The 12,361-nt window shown below is 29.7% G+C and overlaps 1 protein-coding gene across 2 annotated transcripts; it reads right to left on the reverse strand.

The window, feature by feature from the left end:
• Window positions 1–271: 271 nt before the first annotated feature.
• Window positions 272–8,149, reverse strand: LOC105249283 (thioredoxin domain-containing protein 11). Of its 2 annotated transcripts, XM_011254616.3 has the most exons (10): window positions 7,294–8,149; window positions 5,792–6,002; window positions 5,478–5,708; window positions 4,722–4,928; window positions 4,442–4,639; window positions 2,712–3,145; window positions 2,129–2,447; window positions 1,686–1,961; window positions 1,117–1,310; window positions 272–897 (listed from the first exon to the last, which is right to left on the reverse strand). In XM_011254616.3, exons 1-10 carry the CDS (start codon window positions 7,551–7,553, stop codon window positions 393–395), a joined length of 2,835 nt encoding a protein of 944 aa, XP_011252918.1. In that variant the 5' UTR covers window positions 7,554–8,149; the 3' UTR covers window positions 272–392. The 2 variants fall into 2 exon arrangements, with proteins under 2 accessions (XP_011252918.1, XP_011252935.1); XM_011254633.3 differs by lacking the exon at window positions 4,442–4,639 and having other exon boundaries at window positions 393–897.
• Window positions 8,150–12,361: the final 4,212 nt, after the last annotated feature.

The following is a 12,361-nucleotide window of genomic DNA, read 5'->3' on the forward strand; positions in this document are numbered from 1 at the left end:
GTATTTATGAGCACTACTATATGTAAAAATTTTATATCTGAAAATGTTTGTATGATCAATTTTGCATTTTTTAAATTCCTGCACATTTTATATTTAATGGAATATATGTTAGAATCTTAGTCGCTCTCATTTTCTTTATTAATGTTTGCTGACATGTTCGTATCCTCAATCTTATATTTTTATTAGGGTTTTATACATGCTTTTTTCTTTTTTATTTATAAGAAGTGATAGACAAATTTTTTAAAATCTATCTTTTTTATAATTTAATATCAATTTAATTACCGAAATATCGAGAGTATTCCAAAATATTAATATTTGTTATCACATAGATATATTAATTAACATATATTTATCATCGCCTAGTTATCTTATTTTGTAAGGCGAAATCTATATCACAATTCGCTTTTCATCAGCTTCTCTCGTTCAGCAATTGGTACAACATTCGTAGATTTAAAATGCCTACTTTCCATCTTGTTATTAGCTTCTAGTAATCTAATAACTTGATAATATTTATGAAATTTTTTTTTAATCAATTGCGCCTTTTTTCGATCCTCTTTTCGATCAAGATCAACTATAGAACCCAAAATTAAATGAATATGCTTGATATGTTCTAATTTAAAAAGAATTATTTTACATTTATTGAGTGCAACTTTTTTATCTAAAAAATTCAAATGTCGTCTCAACTTTCTGTAATCCTGCAGAAGTTGCTCGATAATATCTAGACACAGCCATCGTGTTCTAGTAATACATTTATCTGGCGCCTCCCCAGTTCCCGCTTGACAGATGTTGATCAAAGCTTCGATGTGGGAATCACCATCTAAATTCGCTAGCACAAAGTTCAATAAGTTTGGAACAGTGATAGGAACAGAAAATGGAAATACAGTGCTGTCTTCCTTCCTAAAATTTTAGCCAAAAATAGATATTATTAGATACTGAAATTCATTTTTCAATAATGTTAAGTGTTTTGTATAAATAAAAATCACTTTTGATGATTAAGTAAAAAAAAAGAAATATAGAATAAATAAAAGACAAAGTGATAAGATTCACATTTTAAAATATGTTGATAAATGCGACATTCAAAGAAGTATATTAAGAATTGATGCATAATTAACGCACCTCTTTGTAGGAAAAAATAAAATGGATGGAAAGCGATTCATGCTGTATTCCCATGGTAAATCGTTATTATCTCCATCAATCTTTACAAAGATTAGATGATCCATATTGGATAAGTAATATGCCACTGTTAAGTATACATATGATATAGCACTACAAAATCCACAATAAGGAGAGTAGTACATTACAACAACGTCCTATAAAAAAAATTTGATTATGCATCAATTTATTACAAAATGTAATAATAGCAAATCCAATTTTAATATATTTTCTTGTGTTTTGCATAAATCTTACAAAACATTAAATATATCAAATATCTTAGAATTAGTACAAATAAGAAGAGGGTGATTATAATTTAACTATAATCATTTCTTGCAAATTTAACAATAAATTTCTCTAAATGTGTGATGTGAAGCAATTTGGAAATTTTTATTATCAATTATAAAAAACCTATACAAAATGATTAATTTTGTATCCGAGAGAAAGTTTTGTTTGTGTTAAAAATTAAATGTAATTTATTATATATTGTTCTTATTGCTAATTATAAGACATAATAAATAGGCATAACTGACCTTAGATGGATCCAAAATTGTATTCAAAAATGTTTTTGTTGTTAATTCTGGTATATGAATTTTTGAATTCAAATCTGCATTATTATGATTTTTCTCATTATGCAATTTTTGCATTTTGTTGTGTTGTGGATTGATTTGATGGATTGGTTGAATTTTTGCACTTTGTTGCGTTGTAGAACGTAATGTTCGCTCTAACAAACCTTGCGTATAATTGTTTATAAAGTTGACAAGAGTATATTCATTGAAATATTGATGCATAACATATTGACTTTCTAGCTGTAACATAAAAAAATAAAAAAATTACAAAAAAAATAACACATGCAATCCATAAAAAATGAAAAGATTTTAGAAATTTAATGGAATAATTTTACATATCCAAAATATATTATTAAAATACAATACAAAATTATTAAAATGGTTTTTTATCTAATCTTAAAGCTTACTGCAGCATCCAAGATTACAACAGTAGTTTTATTTCTTCGCTTTGAGATATCAATCCCAAGATGTTCTGCAAAATGGGAATAATGCAGACTATCAATAGCTATTAAAGCTAATGTCTTATTGGTTTTGCAAACCAATTCTTTTAAGCTGATATTAAATTTTCTTGGAGAATCTTGCGGAAATAATGATGGATAATAATCATTTCCAGCCAACCATCTTTTACAACTTTCCTTCAGAAAATTTCTTCTTATAGTATTAGCAGATCGTGAATCGTTTTCTTCTTTTAGTAATGATGTTTTATACTTCATATTTGTATGTAGCCTTAAAACAACAACATTACTTTTATATTTTATAACTCGAATAACTTATCTTCGAATTCACTACAATATTTACTACAATATTTAGTTTGTTTGAATAAATATTACATATAAAAAGAATGTAATATTTTACATTACATGTAAAAAATATTTGTTATAAATTTATAAATATCTCTTATATATAGAACTTATTAAGTAAATTATTTTGAAATACATAACATATATAAATGTTTATAAAATGTTTTCATATATATAAAATTAATGTTACCTTTTTAAATTTAATTCTTCCTGTAATTTCATTACCATGTAATCTTTGTTATAATTATACATCTGCCCTTTATACTGCTTAATCATAGGTGATGTAAATACATCAGTATCTTTGCAAACATCACCGAATGTTTTAACTTTATAGATTTTTTTTTCTAATGGATTTGTTATCTGTGTTTTGCATAAGGAACATTTATTTATTGCCACATTTGCACAACAACTGTTGTTAATCCATTGTTGAATTGATATGGTAGTAATTAATTCGTTTATTTGTTTAGTATAGATTTCAGTCTTGTTCAGAAGATGGGCGCATTCTTGGCTTCTAGAGAAGTGACGGATCATCGCTGTACTTCGTTTCTTTTCCAGACGATTGATTATATCCTTTACTATCATATTGTCTGCACAGTTATAATACTGTAAACCGAGTTCTCTTATCTGAAAAACAAAAATTATTTTAATATAATTTATTTGATATAATTATTTAACTTAATAAAGGGATATAATATTCAGAATGTTCCATTTTAAATGTCGAGTCAATATCACGAATCTTTAGAAAAAATGAAGATCACGTGAAAATTAATTTTTTAAATGGAACTCTATTTTGCATTGCATATTCTTGTAGCTTACGTCGAGAGTTTTTCAAAACATAACTATAACTAATTATTTTTTTATGTAATTTTTAAATTATATGGCTTGAAAGTTACAATACCATCAGAATTAACATTATCCAAAGTATAAATATGGAAATTGCATGGTGTTTACAGATACGTATCATATGTTACATCGATAAATTTGATCGATGGTAGATGTATCGCATGGCTTTCAAGATATCTGTATTTTACCTGCTTAGATTTTTTTTGTGAGGCTATATTAAAAAATATTGTTTTTCGAAATCCATGACGAAGTTAACAGTGTCAATGTTGAACATTTTTTAAATTGAAAATTTATAGCGCAGAACTCACATTTTTGTTTCAGTCACATACATAGTAGAGTCTGCTATATCTTATTTCTGTTGACACACACACACATGCAACAGAAGTGTAAATCTGACCATATAACTTCCACACAGTACACCTTGAGTAATACTAATGCTTATGGTACTATAATTTTTGTGCCCTATAATTTGAAAATTATGTAAAAAAATGATTATAGAGTTTTGGAAAACTTTCGAAATAAACTATAAGATTAAATAGATAAATAATAAATAATAAATAATAAAAAGTAGAGGGTTTCATTTAAAAAATTACATCTTCACGTGATCATTAAGACTATCCAAGAATATCAAATTATTGCCACCATCTTATGTACGTCTTGAAACTATATAATTACTGTTTGAAACATTTTTTTTTAATCCCGTGATATCAAGATATTTTGTTCCAACAGTTAAAAAGGGACACCATCTATATAAGTGGATCTCTTTAATATTTATACATATCAATCCTTACAAAAACTTGTTTCTTTAAAAATTTTATTTTTATAATATTTTAAAATCATATATCTCAGAAATGAAAAGAGAGTAGCACACATATGTAATTTAAAGCGTATTTAGGAATGCATCTTCTAAAATATATGTCAATATGTACAACATATAAAAGGAAGGAGTGATATGCCAAGATTTTTCTTTCCAAGATTAAATAATTGAAAAAAAATTAAAAAATTATTATAGATTACATACAAATGTAATTATTTGAGTAAATATTTATAAATTATAGATGTAATTTTAAAACGCACCAGATTATAAATGTAATTTTCTGTATGAAGTGGATTCCGTGGTGTGAAAAGAAATAAGACTGGTCCCTCATGTAGATAAGGTGCAAGAGTGAACGCTTTGACACCAGGGGGTTGTAACCAGAGGGATGGTTGGTGAATAGAACTGCTAATCCAATTGAGGATATTGTCAGATGTCCATTCATTCTTTTCTGGATAAGTCTAATTTTTGTTGTTGTTAAGACTGATATATATCATGAATAGCAAATAAAAAAATTCACATATATAAATATCATGCACTTACTAAAGATTCGTTCCACATGAGTAAATTTGCTGATGGAAACTTGTAAACTCCATAATGTAATTTACTAGATGATGCACTAGTTACTATAGCAAATGCCAGTTCTCTATTAGGATCTCTCTCCAGTGATCGTATTGCGGCCTTATAAAACTCCCGATAACCGGGAGTTTTATCCAATCTTGTAAAATTAAAGTATCCTATGACTACTGCCTGCAAGTTTTTAATAAATAAAAAAAATAAACAAAATAATATATTGTCAATAGAAATAAAAAAAAACTAAATGTTTCATTTTGTAAAATACATCTTCATAAAAAAAAAAGACCTAATTTTTTTCAAAGGATGATGAGTAAAATAACTTGATTTTGGCAATGATGAATAGAACCTTTCTTATACGTTTTCTTATAGTTTCTGATATACTGAATCATTATCAAACATTAATTACATTTTGATATCATAAGAAAGTAGCAAAAATCGCATTTAAAGTAGCAGATTTGTAGAAACAAAAACTCAAGAAGTATTAAATTTTTACTAAAAACATTAAATTTTTACTAAAATTTATATAACTCAAATAATTTATATAAACTCAAATAAAATTTTCAATAATGCTTTATTTTTGTTTCAATATCTACTTCTTCTTAAGTAAAGGAAGACATCCTATTGTAATAAATTATTTTACAGAAAGATTTCCTATTATAATAAACTATTTTACATTAACTGAAAATAAATTTATTTTTATAAATTTTATTAATTTATACTTACATCATTAGTAATCAACAATTCAGTTAATTGTTCTTTATGTGTTATTCTGATGATAGGATTCATAAGCGCATCTAGGAAATTAATCATGTATGGTGCTGTGCGAATTCCTCTATAATTAATACCAGATTCTCTGGATGGATATAGCATTAGCACTGGATAACCATGAATTTTATTATATTGTATTCTGCATTCTGAATCAGGATGCCAACAATTAATGGCTGCAAAGAATATCTAAGAACAGATGATGTAAATGTTAATGAATATATAAAAAAACATATAAGAAACTGCATAAGATACTATTATTATTCTTATACCTGTGGATGATAAAACTGAGCAACAATTTCAAACTCCTTACGTAGAGCCTGGCTTTCTGCATCCCAAGGAGCATAATACATAACAAAACTAAAATCTGCCTGCGTTATCCTTTCTATCATCGAATCTAAATGACCCTTATAGAAATCCAATACTACAGAATTTTGATCAAAAAAAGGTCTTGCTGTAGGAGGTTTGGAAACTTTGGGAGATCTACGAAACAAATTCATGACAGTAAATATATATAGATGATTAAGCTGATTATAAATACAACCATAATTTATTGCAGTCGTGTTCAAGCAAAAAAAACATATTAGATATAATTGGCTATCAAATAAAGAATTTTTAACCATCAATTTTTTTAGACTTAATTGTATTTACAGGGTGACCCCGAACGTTCCAGCCAGACTTTGAGATCTTATAGGAAATTTAATTCTGAACAAAAAATTTTCTATAAACATGAGTCAAAAAATACTTCCTTAAGAAGTTATCGCTCAAAAACCTCTAATGAAGAAAGAGCAAAAGATGAAAAGAAAATGAAATAAAAAGAAAATGAAACTAAATAAATTTCTTGAAAAACGTCTTTATTCATTTTCTACTATTACGTGCTATTACTAAAATATTAGTTAAAGGAAAAAAAAAATTATTTTATTTTCATAAAAGAAAAAGATTTTTATTTTTTATTTTTATCGTTTTTTTCAAGAAATTTATTTAGTTTCATTTTCCTTTCATTTCATTTTCTTTTTACCTTCTGCTCTTCCTTCATCAGAGGTTTTTGAGTGATAACTTCTTAAGGAAGCATTTTTCGACCCATGTTTATAGGAAATTTGTTGTTCAGAATTAAATTTCCTATAAGATCTCAAAGTCTGGAACGTTTGGGGCCACCCTGTATATGTTTTTCGCTGAAAGATTCTCCTTGCATTGTATCATGATTTCATAAATAGAACACAAATTAAATATATAAATATATAATGAGACTTAATATACAATTCTCCATGTTTCACAGTGTATTGATACGACACGAGAGTGCGCAACAATTTTATAATATGTGTGTGTGTGTGTGTGTATGTGTGTGTATGTGTGTATATACCCAGTCAAGCTTGATATGACATATTCAGCAAACAAATGTATCGCATGTATTATTATATATTTGCAGTATACTTGCTGACATCGAGATAGAATGTGTTACGAATGCAGCTATATGTCTGCTTCTACATGCAATCAATTAAGGAAGCAAATGGTCTGCAATATTGATATTACGTTGTCTACAATATGTCAGCAATATGCTGACACGTTGCAATTAATTTGTTGTTATTAGCACCTGAATTCATGTGAGTTCAACGTAACAGACATAATACTGTCTCACATTGTCTCTAGTTTGTTAAAATTAGTTGCTTCAACAATTATTGGCAACATGATAGCAACCTCGTTGCATTTGGCTATCTGGGTATATATATTTAAACAGGAGGTACAAAATAAAAATCTATTATAATGCAAAACCCACGAGCTGTGTAGAGCAGCCATAGCGGTAAAAGTGATCGCCAGGAAGAAGCAAATGATCTCGTAGGAAAACATTTTAGCGGCCAGTCGTTCCTCTATCGCCAGTCTCTCTTTGGCCACGTCGTTGTTTGTTGACTGAGACGTGGATGTTGACGAAATCCGGTGTGACGGATTATCGGCATTTCTTGGCAGGATTGTCTCACGTTCTTCGCTGAACGTCCGTTCATCCATCGCCTGTCCACGGCGTTCACGAAGCATTCGCATACATTTCTACCATTGGAGTTTAAGCTCTTTCGTCGCTTAGTTTCCACGCAAGAAATTATTCGAGTCTCTTCTTTATTAAATTGCCATTCTTTTCAAATTACCGCAGTGTCACTTCTTATTTTCTATTTTATTGATTTCGATAGAAAGAAACCCGAGAACTCACACCATTACGGGAAAAAACTATTAGGTTTCTATCTGTCGGTCGTAAAAATTACGGACTTTAATTTTTTCTATAACCAAAATACTGCAAAAATCGCATTAAAATAGTAATCAATGATTCTATCTAATGATTTGTTAAAAAACGATTTTCTTTTAAATTTTCTAAATGAAATTTCAAATAATGTACACTAACGTACACTCCGTTACAATAGGTCTGTTCTTTATAGCTGAACCGGCTGCATTAGATCGCACTAGAGAACTAGGGTGCTTTCCAGCTATGGTAACACAGTGATACACTGTGTGACACAGTGTTACACAGTGTCGACTTGTAGCTGGAACGCTTTTTAGCTTTTTTATTTTGCCACTAGAGTGCAGGGCAGTCACTTTTAATAGTTGTCACTAGGTCTAAATTTTCAGAACGTTCCTACACAACGGGTGCTTTCCAATTGAGATATCCCTAGACACTTTTATGCACACGGCGACACAAGTCGCGTTCCAATTGCCGTAACTGCCGACACAACTTTACACATCCGTACTCAGCTCGAGGGCTACTAGTCAACTTGTGTAACCTTCTGTTTTCTAGGGACAAATGAAATATGCGGTTACAGACTGACGGCGATTATGTTGGCAATTTTCTTTTCGTTTTATCCTTTTTAATTAAAAGACAACCATTAAAGTACACCATACAAATACAAAAATGGACAATAAAAATATTAAAAGTATCATTGAAGTAAGTAATTCAAATTAATGAGTTTTTGTACAATTAATTTTTTATTATATTTAATAAATAAAATAAAATTGTCTCTTTTGCATATTTGCAGGTTAGATATATTACTGATTAAATTTTCATTCATATTTATATATTAATATAATATGCATTTATATATTTTATTTATATATTATTTATATATTATATAATATTATGCATATATACATCTATGTATGTTAATAACTTTGCTTCGAATTATTTACAGACTAATTACACAAATTTTACGTGTGCAACATGTTTTTCCCTTTTACCAAATGGAGAAGAATTGTATGAACATATTTGCTTTAAGGAAAAAACTATTTATTCGAATGAGGGCGTTATTTATTGTTTGAGTGATGATCAAGAAACTTTCATCGAATTTGATGCCTGTCTACACGCAATGGTCAATCCATTTTATATATCGATGCTATCACCCTCAGCATGGATTAAAAAATATCAAGATGGACATGGTTATGAAGAATCCTAACCCTCCACTCGAAAGTCGCACATTAACTTTGTTCCAATTGAGTCGTGCACATCGCTACACTTTGTGCCTTCCTGTGTATGTTTGTGTTAAGATGTGTTAAACAATTGGAAAGCACCCAACATTATGTCGTCTTAAAGACGTCTAGATGTCTTTAAGTCGTCTTTTGATGTCTTTCGGACGCAATATCACGCAATACCATTCTTAAAAAAATTAATGATACCAAATATGAAATGTTATGTTGGCACTCACTGGGGTGCTACAAAACGACGACACAGGCGAACACAGCATTTTTGCTGTGTACGATTGTGTCGACTTGTGTCGTAGTTGGAAAGCACCTGTGTCGACACTGTAGCGACACAGTGTCGCCTGTGTTGCTTGCTGGAAAGCACCCCTAATCAGTGGGTGTTTACGACAATTATAGTGTGTTCGAAAATATGTTTGATCGGTGTTGGAAAAAAAGATAAAGGGTGCTTTCCATTTAGCGACACAAGTCGACACAAGCGTCATTCTATCTTTTTTCAATGAATAACAATAAACAAATGGTGCTTTCCATTTAGCGACATAAGTCGACACAAGCGTCATTCTATCTTTTTTCAATGAATAACAATAAACAAAGATAGAACGACACTTGTGTCGACTTGTGTTGCTAAATGGAAAGCACCCAAAGATAGAATGACACTTGTGTCGACTTGTGTCGCTAAATGGAAAGCACCCAAAGTTGGCAGTATTGAAAACTCCCAGTGCTGCGTTTCGTTTCTCCTACTGGGATCATTAGGATTGTATTGTATCGTATGTATATACAATATACGAAAATGTTGCAATTACACTAATTATTATTATGGAACAATATATTTTACTCGAAAACATCGTTTTTGAATCTTCGAGTAGTTCTTCTTCAGATGATAATAATGAAGAATTACAAAATATTTTATTCGAAAATAGAGATAATAACCCAGACAGCACACAGATATCCATAAAATATTCTACAAATATCCTTCAAGAATATTGAAAATATCCATAAAATGTCCGTTTTATGTTCCTCAAATATACAGTGGATATCCATAGCATATCCAAATATGAAATTGGTGGACATAATTTAATCCCTGACGTATCCAAAAGATATCCGATGAACGTCTAATGTACATAAATTAGCAATAATAGATATACAAAACAGACTTTATATGGACCTAATAAGGAGATGAAAAAGGGATTACATACAAAATTTGAATTTACATATTAAAAAGATGAAATATATATTTTTTTAAGTAATACATTTATTAAAGAAAATTTATATCACATATAATACATTAATGCAATATCACATATTATTTAAATGTTACTTTTATTGCATAAAACGATTATAAAACAAATAATTAAAAAAAATGTGTATTATATGTGTGAAAAAGAACAATCTTTATGATCTAAACATATCATATTTTTTAAACGAAACAAATATATTTCAATCATTAAATAATAATATAATTTATCTATTTCATATAAAATTTTACATAAAAATTTTATATAAAAATTTTATTCATAATTTATACTTGCATATTACATCTTAAATAGATAATGAAAAATTATTTTCGTTTATTCACCGGACATTTACTTGTCCTTATAAAATCAATTTAATATCCGAAACCCGTGCTTTTAGATCAGAAATTAAATTGAACAATACATTTTTAATCTTATTTGTTACCTTTTGCAAACTTTATATAATTCTCATAACTGAAACTTAAATACGAGAAAGATAGCGCATCGCACGTCGCGTAGCGGTATACGAACGAATTAACACATCCTTGCGTGTTCGCGCGAAACTTTGACCTAACCTAACCTCCAAGATCGGACATCGTGTAGACGTAAACGGATATCTCAAATTATATTAACGCCATATTGGCCGTTAACGGATGTCTCAAATCAGATGTACGATGGACGTTCATTTCATGTCTATGAACGTGCGGACGTAAAATGGACATAAAATGAATGTTTATAGGACGTCCCGTGCTGTCTAGGTATATGACGCGCATGTAGAAGTAAATTCAGTGGAAGCCATGAGTCAGTCTAAAACTCATAAATGAGATAACAAATTGTAGTCTGAATTAAGAAGTCTTTTTGATGACAGAAAAAGAATTTTTTCATATTGACGTCTATAAGAGATCTTGTTCGCAGTTATAAAAGACGTCTTGAAAAAGAGTTCTTAAACCCACATAGAACAGAAACCTCTAATGGACGTTCATTAGACGTTTATCATGGATATTTAAAACTTCCACTAGATGTCTAGACATCCAATGGACGACCACAAAATATCCATAGTTCCGCATTATGTACATCCATTGGACCTCCATTAGACATTTTTAAAGATATCCATTAGACAGTCTGTGGAACATTAATAGAGGATTCGTGAGGCCTTGATGGACGATTAATCGATGTTCCATCATTAATAGAAGGATTCATAGAGCCTAGGTGGACGATTAATTGACGTTTTCCCACACGAAACAAAAACCTCTAATGGATGTCCACTAGACGTCTAAGATTCGAAACTTCCTCATTAGATGTTCATGAAACGTCCCATATACGTCTACTAGACATCCACAGTTCCGCATTTCATACCTCCATTCGACATCCATTAGACGTATTCATAGATGGCTTATGTATATCAAGTGTTATATCAAGTTTTATAGATATTTTGTGAAGTTATTATGGATATCAGATATACGTTATGGCGATTATAAGTGAATTTTTTAGTCAATTTAATATCATGTCCATTAACCACTAAATTTTTATTTTTGTCATTTCTCAAAAACTTGATCGATTTAATGTTCTGTATATAGATACATATATGATAGAATTAAAAAAAAATTAACCATCTGCGGTTAATTATATGGAGCCCTCGAGCTCCTTGCAAAAGCTAGAGGAGGTGCGACTATAATAGTCTGCTCTCTTTGACCGATAAGCCGTGATTTGTGGTCGTATGCTGCGGCCTTATATTACCGTCTTAAATGAATTCCACTTACGAGTTAGGCGTTTTCCTTTTCGCCACCTAGCGGCGAAACGTGAAGCTCGTGGAACTATATGAATATTTTATCTACCATGGAAGTAATATGGAGTTCTATTAGAGATATAGTTGTATGTAAAAACCTGTCATATATCCATAACAGATGTCTAATAGACATCCATGATGGATTTGTAGATGACATCTACCATGGAGGTAATATGGATTTCTATTAGAGATATATGTATGTAAAAATCTATCATATATCCATAACAGATATCCAGTAGATATTCATGATGGATTTGTAGAAGATATCTACCATGAGAGATAATATGGACTTTCATTAGAAATCTATTCAATATCCACTATGGACATAGATGTCGTATGGAGTTATGGAGGTTGTATGAACGTCCATTGGATGT

The sequence above is a fragment of the Camponotus floridanus genome, unplaced genomic scaffold, assembly GCF_003227725.1.
Source record: "Camponotus floridanus strain SB8 unplaced genomic scaffold, Cflo_v7.5 scaffold47, whole genome shotgun sequence".
NCBI classification, from domain to species: Eukaryota; Metazoa; Arthropoda; class Insecta; order Hymenoptera; family Formicidae; genus Camponotus; species Camponotus floridanus.